General features: G+C 35.6%; 2 protein-coding genes across 5 annotated transcripts in view; both read left to right on the plus strand.

The window, feature by feature from the left end:
- Positions 1–9,626, plus strand: part of LOC123685126 (FK506-binding protein 5-like) — a 93,767-nt gene extending 84,141 nt beyond the window's left edge. The window contains exons 3-4 of the mRNA XM_045624715.1: positions 4,468–4,793; positions 6,293–9,626. Of these exons, the coding sequence (XP_045480671.1) occupies positions 4,468–4,793; positions 6,293–9,504 (3,538 nt within the window). The 3' untranslated portion in view covers positions 9,505–9,626. The remainder of the gene's footprint in view (positions 1–4,467; positions 4,794–6,292) is intronic.
- A 314-nt stretch (positions 9,627–9,940) lies between these two features.
- Positions 9,941–17,851, plus strand: part of LOC123685130 (mitogen-activated protein kinase kinase kinase 11-like) — a 49,601-nt gene continuing 41,690 nt past the window's right edge. For 2 of the 4 annotated variants that reach the window (XM_045624721.1, XM_045624723.1), the window contains exons 1-3: positions 9,947–10,305; positions 11,119–11,350; positions 14,590–15,160. In XM_045624721.1, coding sequence (XP_045480677.1) covers positions 11,150–11,350; positions 14,590–15,160 — 772 coding nt within the window. In that variant the 5' untranslated portion in view covers positions 9,947–10,305; positions 11,119–11,149. Of the gene's footprint in view, positions 10,306–11,118; positions 11,351–14,589; positions 15,161–17,851 lie in introns of all 4 variants that reach the window. The other 2 variants (XM_045624722.1, XM_045624724.1) reach the window with 2 other exon arrangements.

The raw sequence follows: 17,851 nt of genomic DNA on the forward strand, positions 1-17,851 counted from the left end.
AACTGATGATCCCAGAAATATGATGCTAACTGAGAATATTCTTTCAAGCAGTTCCGCAACAGAAAATCCTCCAAGCAGAAACAGTAAAAGGAAGATATCCAATTTATCAAACCCAGTGTTATTGCATAAAAATGATCAGGGTATGAAATTGGATCAAACTAAGAATTTGCATACTGAAAAACCAATTGATCGAATTGAAGAACCAGAAAAATTATCCTGGACTCAGGTAGTCAAGAAAAAAACAGCGAAACAAAAACAAAAATCCAGCCTGCTATGTACTGGATCGAGACAGGTAAATCCCGAATCTAAAATCAAAGGAGCACAGAGAAGGAAATGGTTGTACGTTGGAAAAATATGTGGACCCCATGTAACAGAAAATGATGTGAGAGACTTTCTGAAGGAGTCCACAAATCAGGAGAATTTCGAAGTAAGGAAACTTCCCACCAGAGGCAATAATTCTGCCTTTAGTGTTGGAGTACCCTCGGACACATTATATTTGGAATTGTCAAAGCCGGCATCATGGCCAAGTGGTGTAGTCTTGAGAGAGTTCAACTTCAGGAATTTTTTTCGGAAGGATCCAATCTCAGATGCAATAGTAAAGTAACGGTCAAAGTTAATCATAGTAAATCATTCAGTCTACTCAATTACAACATTCAATCCATAGGGACTTCGTTTTTAGGACTTGAGACAACCTTATCTATACATGGAATAAACATTTTATGCGTAACCGAGCACTGGAAGAGTGAAGAAGAACTTATGATGTACATACCACATGGTTATGCCCTGACATCTATGTACTGCCGAGAGAAGGGTCGACATGGTGGATGCGCCATATTTTTCAAACAGGGTATGCAATGCACAGATAGAATAGACTTTAAAAATCTGAATGTAAATGGATCGTTCGAATGTTGCGCAAGTCAGGTGGTAATTGGTTCGGACAAGTACTTAATTATTTGTATTTATCGTCCTAATACTTTGCCTCTAAGCAATATCGAAATATTTTTTGAAAAACTCATGATTTTACTTGATAAATGCAAAGCATATAAATTCATTATTGCTGGTGATTTTAATATAGATTTATTGACGATTTCAAATGAGTCAAAGATGTTTCATGCAATTATTGAATCTTTCAATCTAAAATTTTCAACTACGGAACCCACTAGAAAAACCTTAAACAGTTCAACTTGTTTAGACAACATCATAACAAACGTTGAAGGGGTTACCACAATAATTGAGGAACATCTGTCCGACCACTCCGGCCAGAAATTCACCTTTCAAACTGATACTTGCTCGAGAAAGCTCACTAGCAAAAAGAATGTAAGAGTATTTAAGGAAGAAAACCATCATATTTTCGCGGATCTTCTTTTTGATGTCAACTGGTCTAGACTTTATGACATTCCTGATGAACATATAGATGAAATGTGGAACTTCTTTTCAGACACATTTATTGAGATTTTCAAATTGGCTTTTCCTATTAAATCTATAAATACAATGAGACCTAAAAAAGCTGAAATAACACCCGAAGTTCAGTCATTGAAGAATGAGTTGGATTTGTTGTTTCTCGTATCCAGACAAAATTCAGAGTTTTTAAATGTATATAAAAATTGTAAACGCCGATACGATGAGGCTCTGAGTTTTAATAAAAGAAGTTTTTATTCATCTAATGCTCCAAATAAATCAAAAGTAGTGTGGAATGTCATCAAGGATATAAATCATAAGAATAAATCAGCCGAGAATAAACTTCCTAGTGGATATACTGATAGTAGTGCCAAAATGTCCCAGTTGGCAGATCAATTTAATGATTTTTTCATAACTCCACCAATCATTGTATATCCAGATTCCAGCAGTTCTCATGTCACTAATAAGGTTTCTAATTCTAAAACTCCTTTATCCAACTCATTCTATCTTTTCGAAGTTTTGGAGCCAGAACTGCGGGATATAGTAAGAGTGATGAAAAATAAAACATCCTGTGGATATGATGAAGTCCCAATGAGTGTGATAAAACGACACTTTTCACTTATAATAAAACCAGTTTGTTTCATAATGAATTGTGTATTAAAGTCAGGCGTTTTTCCAGATGCTCTTCAACGGACCATTGTTAAACCATGTCATAAAAAGGGTGATTTGGACAATCTTTCAAATTACAGACCAATTAGTTTGGTTACCTCATTCGCTAAAATCTTTGAAAAGCTTCTCTCTAACCGCCTTGTGGACTTCTTCAGAAAATTCAAGGTTTTATCGGGGAGTCAGCATGGTTTCACCAAGACCAAGAGTACTGAAACCGCTTTATTTGAATTCATACGAAAGATAACTTTTCTTCTTGAGGAAGGTCGAGTGCCTGCGGGGCTCTTCGTGGACTTTTCGAGAGCTTTCGACTCTGTCGATCACGAGATTTTGCTGGAGAAACTGAAAATATACGGCATAAGAGGGATTCCCCTCAAACTCTTTGAGAGTTACCTCAGCAACAGGAAGCAAATCACTTTTTTGGACCACGAAGGAACTCGAATTCTATCATCTGAAAGAACTATACACAAGGGAGTGCCGCAAGGAACCATAGTGGGGCCCATCTTATTCGTAGTGTATATCAACGACTTACCCGAAATTTTCCAGAAGGTTCTGGTTCCTCAAGATCAACTTATACTTTCTCCATCTACTACCTATTCAACTGAGACTTCACCACAACATAATTTAACAATTGAACATCTATCACCCAGAGAAGAACATATAGAAACATATTTATATGCTGATGACGCTAATGTTTTAATATCAGGGCAGACTATTGGAGATGTCATGAACACTTTGAAAACATCAATGACAGTGATTGAAAAATGGTGTATCGAAAATGGTTTAGTTCTCAATGGGAATAAAACTAATGTTTTAATGTTTTCAACTAATCGCCCAAATCTAACATTTCCGGAGAGTATCACTTTTGACAATGGAATAGTTCAAGTAAGATCTTGTACTAAATTATTAGGTGTATTTATTGAGAGCAATCTTGGTTGGGGGTTGCATTGTGAAACAGTGACGAAGAGACTGCATACGATCATATATACACTAAGAGCCATTAGAAATAGAATAGATATAGACACCTTGAGGATTGTTTATTTTGCAAATTTTCAATCAATTATGGCATATGGAATCATTTTCTGGGGTGGGAGCACCCAGGCTGAACGCGTGTTCATCGCTCAGAAGATGGCTATGAGGATAATGTTTCACATGAAATACAGGGAATCATGTCGGGGTATATTCAGAAGATATAATATACTAACTGCACCTGGTCTATATATCTATAAAATTTTATTATTTTTATTCAAGAACAATTCCTATTTTCAGAATTTTAGAAATGTGAATAATACCAGGAGAATGATTGATTATCTACTACCTATTCACAAACTAACGAGTACGGAGCGTAATAATTTTTATATGAGTATGAAACTCTTCAATCATCTACCTAGAAAAATGAGAGCCATTAAGGAATTGAAACTCTTCAAAAGAGAATTATTAGCAATGTTAATAAAATGTGAACCATATTCAATACTTGAATTTATAGACTTTTGTCATGTACATATAGCATAGGTATAGTAGTTTCATTTGTAAAGAATTTTTGACTTGTTTTCATTTTGTAATTGTAGATACAATTCTGGAAATAAATACTATTATTATTATTATTATTATTATTATTATTAAAATCGAAAAATCCTAAATTAGTTTTGATTTTGTCAAGTTATATTTCATTTCATATGAAATCATGTTTAATTGTTCATTTTGCCCGAATATTCGAATTGTGAGCCTGAAATTACCTCAAAAGATTAGGTTGAATTAGTGACGAAGAATTTTCGATGGAATTCAGTTTTTTCCGTCTGAAAGCACCGCAAGTTTCGAGAAAAAATCTAAAGTTTATCCTACTTTTAGATTTTGTATGCATAAAATTATTTATTTCATCCATAAAAAATAAAATTTGGTGGTAGCAGCTATTTTTTTCAAATTTATTGAGCAAATCGAATAAAGAATAAAAACCTCTCCCTGAAATTTTCACAATTGAAACTATAAAAACTATTTGCTTGAAATTTGGTACAAAAATTGGTTGTCAGAAAGCCTTGAACCTCTTAGCTCTATAAACGCTATCTGTATTTGCAGTTGAGAAATTTGGAAATAGAATTTCGAAAAAATCATTCTTCAAATTGAGAATAGATTCAAACTCAATGGTGATACTTAATAAAATATTTTTTTACCGCAAAGTCATAGTCCTCCAAAAACTATTTTGAATATTTCCTTAAGAATTCCGTTCGATTCGAATGACGACAGGTTCGAATCCCGCCGATGCATTTTCAGTGAATTTTTTTCAAATTGATATTAATTATATGATTTTTTCATAAGCGATGAGATATTTTATGAGGAAAGAAAAAAATAATAAACCATAGTGTATAGTTCGCCATTTAGGTAACGGAAAATAATTTGAATTTTCAGGATCTGCGTGCCAGAATGCGATATCTACAAAAATAAGAGACACAAGAACAAGAAGAAATCACCAACCAGAGACGGTGAAGATGTTAAAAGAAAGCCGCAATCCTCATACTCGAAGGAAGAGATCTTGAAATGTAATCCAGTGAAAAGCTGCGCCACAATTTCAACTCAATGTGACTTTTCAGTGAACCAAACTGATACAGATGTGGATATAGCGAAAAAATTGGAAGTTTTCGAAGATCTCATTCCAAAAATTTCCTCAGTTATTGAGAGGACCGAGAAGAATTTGGAAAAGGAGATTCAGAAAGCACGAAAATCTCCGAAAACTGGTAAGTTCATAGAAATTCTGTTATTGTATACCAGTTATTCATTTCATGTCAAGTAAACATAAAGATATTCATTCACCCATTTATAAAGGGTGTTTTTTTCAGAGAACTTTAAATTGTAATAAAACAACGATGGATTATTCGATTGACATGAATTTTATTTCTCCGCAAGATAATCTTGTGGCATTACATTTTAAATATGATTTTTGGCATATGACCGCCACTGCTGGCTCGGATGTAGTCCAATCTGGACGTCCAATTTTCGATGACTTTTTCCAACATTTGTGGCCGTATATCGGCAATAACACGGCGAATGTTGTCTTCCAAATGGTCAAGGGTTTGTGGCTTATCCGCATAGACCAATGACTTTACATAGCCCCACAGAAAGAAGTCAAGCGGTATTAAATCACAAGATCTTGGAGGCCAATTCACAGGTCCAAAACGTGAAATTAGGCGGTCACCAAACGTGTCTTTCAATAAATCGATTGTGGCACAAGCTGTGTGACATGTTGCGCCGTCTTGTTGGAACCACAGCTCGAGGACATCATGGTTGTTTAATTCAGGAATGAAAAAGTTAGTAATCATGGCTCTATACCGATCACCATTGACTGTAACGTTCTGGCCATCATCGTTTTTGAAGAAGTACGGACCAATGATTCCACCAGCCCATAAAGGGCACCAAACAGTCAGTTTTTCTGGATGTAACGGTATTTCGACATACACTTGAGGATTAGCTTCACTCCAAATGCGGCAGTTTTGTTTGTTGACGTAGCCATTCAACCAGAAGTGCGCTTCATCGCTAAACAAAATAAAATGGACGTAGTGCGCGATACGTATTCCGCACAGAACCATTATTTTCGAAATAAAATTGCACTATTTGCATGCGTTGTTCAGGCGTGAGTCTATTCATGATAATAATAATAATAATATATATTTATCCTTTAGACCATTATTACATCATATACACAATATCAATTATATATACAACAGCAACAACTATAGGTATAGGATATGTCAAATACAAAAAATAACCTAAATTAAGCTAATTTATCTTCCGCATATATTCATCAACACTATAAATACATTTAGACAACAACAATGATGAATTGCCAAACCAAACTGAGAATAAATCACTTGACAGCTGTTAAATCGGTCGCCATCTTGAACAGTAATGCCAACTTAAAGTTATATACCTCGAAAAAAAACACCCGTTACAAGTACCCATCTTTAGAAATTGCTTCAGGTTTACTTCCAAAATACTTATCTGAAATTATTTTTTAATTTAATTCAGAGATTATTGCGAAATTTTCGGCTTGCATTAATTGAAATTTTCATTTCAAGCATAAATTTTGGAATTCTATAATATTACAGACAAAACTCAAGATTCATAGTCGAAATAAGCTCCTTGCAACCTAAAATTCTACAAATATTTTTCTGTTCCTTCACCACTTTATTTAATATTTGTACCTATATTGATCTTTATTTTATTTTTATTTTTCCAGTTCAAGAAAGAGGAGTCAGCCCTATCAAAGATATCCTCGGAACGCCTCCTATGGCACGAAACCAATTCGAAGAAAAGGACCAATATACCCCTCAAACTCCACCAAACTCACCAATTCATTCAGTTGTTGATCCAATCTCCACACAATCAAAATCATACAGTCCTCATATTGGCAATCTACTCGTTAATATACAAAATATAAAAGATAGCCGATGTCTTCTGAATAGCTTTCAGAACGAACTCATTCAGCTGAAGACAGATATACAAAATTGCAGCAATTGTGATGAGGCTAATGAAAATAAAGGTGAAAATAATTATTGTGATAAACATATTGTGTACATACCTCTTCTGAAAATGGGAGAGGTGGGATCAAAAAGCGACCAGATAAAATTATTCAATACATTGAAAACTGAAGTTTATCTGAAAAAAGAATTAGAAAATCAAATAAAACATATCTCCAAGCTTGAAAGAAATTTATCTAGGGCAAAAAAATTGCATGAGGCGGATAAAGTCAAATCAATCGAAAATGAACTCGAACTGGCTAAGTCCTATTTCAATAACCTTTTGGTGAAACAACAAAATGAAAGGTTACTTAGTGAACAACAGAAAATAATGAGTGATAATACTACGCATAAATGTGAAAATATTGAAACCTGCGGTAAATGTAGCTTAGAACGCCAAATTCATGATTTGTTGGAAAAGGTGAGGATGAATATTGCTCAGGAGATTGAGAATTCGAAACAACGTCTCAAGATACAAAGGATGCCCGCTATCGATATTAGAAACCCTTTACAACTACAAAATATTTTCAAGTTGGACATTCCACCATCTAAACATCCTCAAGCACCGAAAAAGAGTAACTTTGTATATGAATCTGTAGTGAAAGATGACATAGCTGGCGATTTGAACACGAATGAAGAAGCAACTCAAACGAAAATAGTCCTCAGTAAATCTACCAGCGTTGAATTGTCTACAATAATCAAGAAAAACAAAGAATTAGAAGCAGATATTCATAAGTCAAGTTTTAAAGTTCGAGATGATGGCGAGAAAAAAAAAGATAACATTATGAAAAGCCATTTTACACTTACACCGAGTAAGCACTCGCTTAGAACTCATAAAGAAAGATCAATGAATATGGAAAAGACACCGTCTGAGCTGGGTTTCAGACAAAATATTTCAACTCAGTGTGACTCCAACACTAGCTTTGTAGACTCTGGAGTTTTACCTTGTTCTCCTCCAAAGATGACAACCCATACTCAAACAGTGTACAGTGGTAACGATAGCTCTTACTTATTTGGTTTCAAAGAGTATTTGATGAAAAAAACTGGGGATTCTTTTGTTCTTAATCCCTTTTCCACCAATTTTCAAGGGTCCTTGGACGAAAGTAATGGTAGTGTTGTAGAATTCAGGACAATAGGAGTCAACACAGAACCTAGTCGAACTAAAGTTACAAAGAATAGAAGCTGTGAATTCCATGGGGTTACTGTTGTCGGTTCAATCAACGAAGACATACAAGAGGATGAAGTGTCTGATATAAGTGGTGATGAAACAGAAATTGTGGCAGACCCATCTAGGAGTTATCAAGACACTATCGGTGAATTTCAGTTGATCAGCAAAACCTCCAGTAAAAGCCTAAAAAGAATACCGTCCTTGAAGAAAATGTTCCTTGCTCCTCAGAAAACTTCTGATGCTCCTCATACTGACATGGAAGCTACAATTCATAACCCCTACGGGGAACCAAAGTACCGCATAAAACGGTTTTCTACAAATCGACGAGAATCGGATTCTGAACGGAAGCCACAACATGATGATTACTACAAATCACTGATAGAGAAAGAAGAACTGCCTGAGAGAAAAGCCGCAGTTTTGGTGGATAGTCCACCGGTCGAATCTAGAATGTCGGATGAACAGAGCAAAATTGGAGAGACCAAAAATTCAGACAACTTGGATGTAGTTGAGCAGGATCTTTCTGAAAATAAATCGAAAGCTGGGGATGTATCCCCTGCCAGTTACAGAGACCGTCGTTTGGAATCGAATAAACATCTTTCCGATGTTTTTACGGAAATAATAACAAAGTTACCAAGTAAAAGATTAACGATCCCAGAGCGTTTATATGAATATATGGAAGATGTGGAAATATCCCACCAAGGGGGAAGAAAAAATCAGAATGAGTCCTCTCTAATTACGACTAATGAAGAACAAAATAAAGTTTCAACTGAAGAAGAAGAAAAGGCAGAAGAAGAAGAAGAAGTAGAAGAAGAAAAAGAAGAAGTAAGGGAAGAAGAAAAAGAAGAAGAAAGGGAAGAAAAACAAGAAGAAGAAGGAGAGGAAAAACAAGAAGAAGAAAGGGAAGAAGAAAAAGACAGTTCTAATAGAGTTGAAATCATCAAAGCAGTCACAGAAGAGATTGAACTAGGTTCAAATCCCGCACTACAAGATTCACAATATGACGACCGAACAAATACAGAAGAGGCAGAGAATATTGAAAAGCCTTTGGATGAAACGCAAATCATTATAACACAACAACCTAACGATAAAAATTACGGAATGCCAACAAGTACAGTCCTGACTATGCTACCCACAAATTATGAATTCTCACTAGATAAAAGTCGAAAGTACAAAATCAAACTATCAGATCATAACATATTACTCAGGTTACCAGAGAGTACAAAATCTTTCAAAAGAATTGAACCGTCCAGTAAAAATACTTATATGCAGTCAGATGAAATAATTCTGACAGAACCAAATAACAGTACGAGAAAAATATCTGCATCTTATAACAATGATGGATTCATCATGACCAATTCTCCTCAATCTAAAAGAGATAAAACTAGCATTACTAACTATATTCTGCATAAGCCACCAGTGAAAAATGATATTCCCTGTAGATATCGTTCAGACCTTTCAAACCTCACTAAAGAAAGATTAGAATACTCTAGGAAATGTTCCAAGATGGTAGACTCCTCCAGCCTTGCATCGTCGGAAGGAGAAGTGATTTGTAAATGCAAGAATATAAGTGTTGGGGAGATACATAGTTGTCCACAGGGGGGAAATGATCTTCAGAGTGATCATTCTGGTATTGAATATAAGGAAAATCTCAGCTCGCATATTGTCTTGGAGAACCAAAGGAAACATTATCAGCATTGGGTCACTTATTATACAAAGAAAAAATATGGACATGATTCGAGTTCTAGTTCCATAGAAGAAAAATAATTTATTTCATATCCATAATGTGTTGTTATTGATCTATTTTTTCATCCTGCAACTAATAAAATTCGTAAGTTGTAAGTTTTTTGTGTATTTGTTTCAATAAAAATATCCTTTTGTTCCCATTATTTGAAAAATATCAATTCAATTTATTGATTGTATCCGCTAATTCCTTATATCGATCAAGACTAAAAATCATATAAGACAAAGTTTACTTCAAATTGAATAGCAAGAAATTATTGCAATTCAATGTAATTTAATAAAAATAGCCGACAGTTACAGTTTCCCCTCAACTCAACATGTGGGTACGCCACTGTTGGTTTCAACTTAATTCTAAAGCAATGACTTTGTAGAACACCTAAGAGATGGCGTGAACCACCAGTAGAAAAGTTTTCTACTTACACGTATCAAACTTCTGGTTTCTGTAGTTTGATTTAAACCTGCAGTCTGTGGTCGGTGTTGGGAAGAATAGGTGACGAAAATATGGCCGCTAGCAGGATCTGCTGCTGACATTTGAAAACATCTTATTAGAAAATTGGAAAAATGAGATTGAAGTGAGTTCCAATGTTATTAAAACACCTGTGAATTTTAATTTTAAGGCCTGTGGTAAATAGAAGGTTTCCAAGTGATCATTTTATTTTACAGTGAATTGTGAAGTGTTGTATTCCTTGACCACCTGGTTTACAATTGTATTTGTTTGTGGTGTATTCTACTTAGAAAGTGATATGTGTAAGGTTTCTTTTCCAAAAATTATTTCCTATGGCATAAAAGGAATAGACTTTCATGTTTGTCCTAACCCCAGAAAAGGTAAGAATTCTGTTTATTTACTATTCTGAACTGCAATTTGACATTTGGGCAGATCCTGCTAATCTTGAAATGTTTTGGAAGATACGTATTTGCTTTTATTCATGATATATTTTATACAATAATTCACCTTATTTGGTTGCTTATATTCCAAATAAATACTGATGTAATAACCAATTTAATTTCTGAAACATGTTATAGATCAACATCTATAGTTTATCTTATTTTGAATTTTATGGAATAACTCACATATAATATATTGTATATTCTTCATTAATTAATGACAAATTAGAGTGAGCATAATTCCACTTCAGCTATTAGTCTGTAGCTAATATTCTATATTTACTTAGATATGACATTTTTTCATATGAAATTTCAAGTTTCATTTTTAGAATTTTTATTCTCTCCTATTTTTTGTTTGCAATTTATTAATTCGAAATTAACTATCGATATTCTCATAACTCACTTTTGAATATCTCGCAATTCCTTTGTGAATGTGGGCCATTTATTATTCTGTATTTACTCTTTTTGAAATTATTCTTGTCGGAAATTTCTGATATAAATTAATAATATAATCATATTAATTGCGATAAAACCATAATGGAATTTAATCATGATGTTGCTGATATTTTCAATTTTCATAGATCATATTGATTTGGTGAATTTTGTGTTTTATTTTATTTTAATTGAGAAATATTATGTTTATTTCCTACTCATGGTTGACAACTGATCATCTGTATTATAAATACATATTTACCTGAGCTATATTTGACTATATTTGTGGTGTATTCATTTGTCTATTATCTTCAATTTCAGACACTTTGAAATTGTATCCGACTGTTGACGGATGCCTCCCATAGACCTGTGCCTAGTGCCGAAGAGGTCCATGGAATCGTTCCATCGCAATGGGAGCACTTTCAGTAGTACAAATACTTCCACCGAAAGGCCGCATAGGGGGCCGCACTCATACAATTTGGGTACAGCTCTTTATGATTATGATGCGCAAGGGGAGGATGAACTCACTCTTCGCAAAGGGCAAATTGTGGAGGTAAGATCTTCATCGAGATATAATTAAATAGAAATTTTGAACCAAAGAAATCAAATTGTTGGGATGGAAATAAAACCATCAAATAATTCAGTGAAGGACACATTTTTAAGAAATAATTAAGTTTCTACTATTCAGTATAAGAGGATTGGAATAAATTTGCAACTTAATATATGGAGTTTAGTTCACTTCAAACATCTGACATATCTTTTACATGTTAAACCTCGTCCTAAGCATTAGTGGCTGACTATTGCGTTCATCCTCAAAATTCTTCAATTCATCTGAGAGATAATCTTAGATTGAGGTTTGGAAGAAATTGTATCCATAAGTTTCGATGATTTTGGAAAAGAGTAATCCCGAGAGTAATCCTTTTACAGAAATTAAAGTTTGTTTTTACCTATTTGCTACTTTTGTTAATAATATTTGAACTATTATTAATTGAACAGTAGTAATACTTGTTTTTCTCCAACTTTGATAGTATAACTAGCCAATTTGATTACAAGAAAATCATTGTTGTTTCCTAATGTGTTTAAGTGTAAATGATAAAAAAACCAATTAAGTATGTCAATAATTGTTGAGCTTGTATCCTTATTTTTTTGCAGTGTAATATTTACAGTAATCTTTGTAAAACGATTCCTTTCAAGGCTAATGAAACGATTTTTGGAGATGAACAGTACTGTCATTGTTTGAAGACTTAATAGATGGCGATAGTGGAATTATAACATTTAGAACATTGGAAGATGGTTAGAAGTCTTCTTAAACTTAGACAAGAAAAGATGAAGGTGCAAATTGATTAATACATCTTACTAATACATCTATAGTTACAATTTTATTGTGTTTTGTTGCAATTATAACTTCTACTATCCTATTCATTAATTGAGATTTATGGAGTGCAAAGTTCTGTTCTTGTTTCTTGAAGTATTTTCAGTTTGAATACATATATTCAAATTGTTTATTGCATGGAGATAATTGAGATAACATTTTACGTGGAGTTGAGTTTATACCCAAGTTATATTGCTGAAATTGTTTTCAAATAATTATTCATATACTGGGTGTGCCATTAGAAATGAGAAAGTAGTAGTCTGTTTCCGGTATGACAGGGAAATGTAGAGGTCCGAAAATATTTCATGGAAAAGATCATTGTCTCAAACTCCAATATGCAACTTTTCCGAACAAAATTATGATTAGTTGAGTCCGCCAGAATACATATTTCGATTATACGAGGGTTATCCAAGTTTCCAGTAATGCATTTGAGGCCAGGGATTTATTGCCTAACAATACTTTCAAATAAACTCCGGTATTTAACGGATGGTCTGTGTAGATTTGGTTTTTTCTAATGGCTAAAATAGTCCACGTTCTGCCGGATGCCGATTTGGTTATTTTCATTGGCTGCAGCTACGCACCTTCATCACCATCTTAATTATTTTTATTATGATTTGCATAAAACAGTGCGGTTCGTAGGGATTAATGAAATGAGCAGTTTTACTCGTTTTTAGTTCGTTGTACGACTGTTTTTTTCTCTTTTTTTTTTTTTGGATGAAGTACATTGAAAGTCACTCGAAGTAGAATATTTCTAATACATAAATGATTTCGGATCTCAAGGACCGTCATACCTCTGAAGAAAAGATTTTTGGTGGAATACAAAAAGGACTAGGCGTTATAATATCCCCCACATTTTCTGATCAATTTTATCAATGTTATTAATAGTTTGCCTTATCATCAGACAGAACATTTCCAAGTTCATTTGAAACACTTTTGTTGTGCGTTTATAATTTTATGCAACGATCATGTCATCACAGTTGATTATGTCCCTTGCTGGTATATGCCAGGTCGGCACTGTAAAATAATCAAATTCTAACACAGTTGAATTACATGAAGTGGCAATGAAAGCTATTCACGTCGCGAATTATCTGAAAGAATCGACATCACAGTTCAATACATTCACGTAAATTTCATTTTCAACTCTAGGGTTTAAAGATCGTATGTTTTCGGCATAAAATCAAACGAACATTTGGATAAATCTTTTTATGGAATAGTATGATTGGAAGAACTATTCCTCTACATTTGGTATACCACCTTAAGGCTACGGCATACTCGGATATTTCCCAAAATCGTCGAAACGTGGCGGTAGACGGATAGTGCAGTCAATATGTGTTTTTCACATGAAAGTTTTGGGATAGTTTTGATTTCTTCCATTTTATATATTTTTTGGGGTTTTGGAATCCGAATCTGAGGTTTGACATCTTTTAAAGCAATAGCACAATATTTTGATGGCTAACAGACAATTGTTTGATTCCGGAAAAAGTACCTCCCCGAGCGGGACTCGAACCCGCAACCTCCGAATCGCTAGTCCGATGCTCTACCAATCGAGTAACCGAGAAATCAAGTGTTAGCAGTATCCCTTACGAACTATGAAGTTCGTAAGAGTTAGGAAAGTTAATCTTGGAAGGGAAATCATTCACTATTGGTGATCATCATGATTCTCCTTTACCATTCTCATTTTTTAAACTTTTTTGCATTTTTTAAACTTTTTTGTATTTTTTGACGTTCCTTCACGAAATTTTTGTAGCAAACTTAAGATTCGAGTTCAGCAACCCAAAAAAAACCATGTATGATCGAAGAAATCAAAACTACCCCAACACTTTCCCGCGAGGGCCCTTTTGAGCACAAGTCGACTGAACTAGGAGACTGTCCGAAGAAACCGTAGCTCAAGGCGCGTAGCTGGGCGTCATTGTTAGAATTGCGATTGGTTAGATAAAGTCTTCGAAACGCGACGGTCAACGGAGACTGTTCTGCCCACCTGGGCGGAGCTACGAGATTCCTAGAATTGCGATTGGTTAGATAAAGTCTTAGAAACGCGACGGTCGACGGAGATTGTAGCTCTGCCCACCTGGGCGGAGCTACGAGATTACTAGAATTGCGATTGGTTAGATAAAGTCGTCGAAACGCGACGGTCGACGGAGACTGTCCGAGAAAACTGTAGCTGGAGACGTGTAGCTGGGCGGAGCTACGAAATTGCTAGAATTTTAATTGGTTAGATCAAGTCATCGAAACGCGACGGTCGACGGAGCTCCGCCCAGTTGGGCTGAGCTACACGATTACTAGAATTGCTATTGGTTAGATAAAGGACGGTCGACGGAGACTGTCCGAGAAAACCCTAGAGCTTTAGGAAAGACTGTTCCCAAACCTTCCCCTACACCCTTAATGTCTTACTGCCGTTCATTCATTGTGAATTTTTACAGGTCCTTTCCGAAGACGCCAAGATCTCGGGTGACGAGGGATGGTGGACCGGGAAGATCGACGACAAGGTCGGCATATTCCCTTCGAACTTCGTGTCCTACGACGATCCGATAAACGCGATGAACACGATCATGTCCGACATCCATCCGATAAAGATAGATTTCTCGGAACTGGAACTGGAGGAGGTGATCGGGGTAGGCGGTTTCGGCAAAGTGTACAGGGGCGTGTGGAGGAACAGGGGCGGCGGAACCGAGGTGGCGGTGAAGGCGGCGAGACAGGACTCGGACGCGGACATAAACGCGGTCGTGGAGAACGTCCTCAAGGAGGCGAAACTCTTCTCGCTGCTCGAACACGAGAACATAGTGTCGCTCGAGGGTGTCTGTTTGCAGGAACCCAACCTGTGTCTGGTGCTCGAGTACTGCAGGGGCGGGTCGTTGAACAGGGTGTTGGCGGGGAAGAAGATCAGGCCGGACGTGCTGGTGGATTGGGCGATACAGATCGCCAGGGGGATGGACTATCTGCACTGCGGAGCGCCGATTTCGCTGATCCACAGGGACCTGAAAAGTTCGAATGGTAAGTCTGTTGATGATAATTTTTTTTCCCATGTTTGGTATGATAAAACGATAATTTTATCATTTATAATAAGTTTTGGTAAAAAAAAATAATTTTTGCATGAAAAACAAGACTCTAATTGCCATAGTTAGAATGATCCGATTTAGGTGAAACATACTCTGTTTTGTTCGATAACTTGTTGCCATTTCGAAGGTAATATCAATATGCCTCTTTCATAGAAGCCCTTGTCCCTATTGGCAAAAAATTCAGACGGCCGATTTTCACAAGCCTCTGTTGAAGCGAATTTTTCACCATCAAAATTGTTCGCCATGGACAGAAACAGATGGCAATCACTTGGTGCCAAGTCCGGACTATAAGGTGGATGCATAAGAACCTCCCAACCAAGCTCCCGGAGCTTCTGGCCAGTTGCCATCGATGTGTGTGGCCTGGCGTTGTCCTGATGTAACACAATTCCTCTCCTATCGGCCAAAGCTGACCGCTTCTAGGCGATTGCTTCCTTCAGACGGCCCAATTGTTGACGGTACAGTTCCTAGTTAACAGTTGTGCCGTAAAGGAGCTACTCATAGTGGATAATTCTCTGCCAATACCACCAAACACAGCAAAACCTTCTAGGCCCTCAATCCTAGCTGGGCCACTGTTTCCGGCTCACCGCGTTTCGTCCACGACCGTTTTCGCTTGACGTTGTCGTAGGTGATCCACTTTTCACCATCAATCACCAACCGCTTCAGAAATGATTCGATTTTGTTGCAATTCAGCAGCGATGCATAGATGAAAATTCGGTCCATGAGGTTTTTTTTTGCGTTAATTCGTGTGGTACCCATACATCGAGCAATGTTTTTAACATTGCTTCGCTGAATTTCAGCAAGCTGCTATGATTTATCGTGGTGTCCTCAGTCTAATGATAATATTTCCTGATGCACAATCAATGTAACGTGGATTTGTTATAGGTTTTTCGGTAATTTTCTACGTTCCTTCTGAAACTTTGTAGGAGGAACGATCTGGGTACAATCCTACGATGTTGACGCAGAGGTATCGCCTTCGGCAAACTCTGCATAACATTTTATTAATTTATACAAATAAATAAATAATTCATTCAAATAAGAAAATGGATTATAACTCTTTAGTTATAATGAAGACCTCATTTGTTGTACGGCTGCGATGAAATATCGCCTTTATATCATCATTTATTTGCATTATAAACGAAAGATTCTGCATGTTATGCGCAAAAACCATGCATTATTATTCTGCATGGTTAAAAGCCGTGAAGAATTTCCCACAGTTCGGACTGTCCTGAATGATTCTGCCATTTATACACCAACAAAATTGGGCCTTTGAGAGCCGTTTGAATTTTAAATAAACCATTTCGATGTAAGCGTTTTAATTTATATTCACAATTTTTTACAATCGAAAAAGTATACTTAGTGCGCAACAGGTTCGAAAACCACATTTCTTATAAGTGTGACGTCAAATTTCCACACTCTTAAGAAATGTTCGTTTTTATCGCACTAGATACACAATATTCTATTCTGTATTTATTGTAGAAACGAATGTGGAAAAACGATGCTGATAATTTCAAGTCAATATAATGGAACATATTCATTCAAGATGTGTATATGAAAACGATCATGAAATCAATACCTTCCTATCCTATTTATCTCAATGATAATCCTGGAAAACACCTGATTAACTTTAATGAAACCTATCGAAATGATTGTTCCACTGAAATATTTCAACAATATAATCATGTTTATGAATATCTATTTGATGGATCAACAAATATTCCTTTCTACGAAAACAAGATCTACCGGAATACAATTTTCATAAATATGTGATTATGTATAGAAGAACCGATTCTTGAAGACCGGTATTTCTTTGTTTGTGAATTCACGTATCGTATCATCGTATGGAGAGCCGTTGCAACGTAACGTACGAGATAATTTGCATGACAGCATCTCAAGAACAAGAAAAACATGAACAAGACTTAGGGAATAAATCTTCAAGGACCCCCGATGTCTTCTCAATTTCTGAAGGATGTCAGAAAGTAAAAAATATAATTTTAAACAAAGTTCATTGTTGTTCAGCAAAAAGGAAAGATTTGACAACAATGTAAATAAATACCACCATAATAACAGCCCAATAAGCAAATTTTGTCCCCAACATGAACTATCAAATTTGACATGAAGCGCGTGGAAATGAAACCATATCATTGATACGATATTTCATTCAATTCGCGAGTTTCTTCACAAAGAACGCACTTCTTATGTCCCAAAGTGAGTCAACGTTTCATATTAACTCAAAATATATTGAAATAAGTACCTAAATACATCAGAAATTGAGAAAACAAACTTCAAGCGCGCCAATCGACTTGAAACAACAACCGATGACACTAGGAGAGCAAAAGTTGCCAAACCTTGGATTTCAGCAGGTAGATACAGAAAATAATAAATATTCTACTTATTATACATTGGTCAATTAGGAAAAATATCTGATTCCAAATATTGAAATTTGCATTTTTAATCGGGAATCACTCAAATAAATATATTTCATTCAATATAATATACATTCATAACGATATAGGAAAATTGTGGATTTGAAAATATATCACAATCCGACAACGTAATCTGTTGGGGACATGCAAAAATTACGTATACTCCCTCTATCTATGTTTAGTACTCTATGGCCTCATCACAA

This window comes from Harmonia axyridis, chromosome 7 (genome assembly GCF_914767665.1).
Source record: "Harmonia axyridis chromosome 7, icHarAxyr1.1, whole genome shotgun sequence".
Taxonomy (NCBI): domain Eukaryota; kingdom Metazoa; phylum Arthropoda; class Insecta; order Coleoptera; family Coccinellidae; genus Harmonia; species Harmonia axyridis.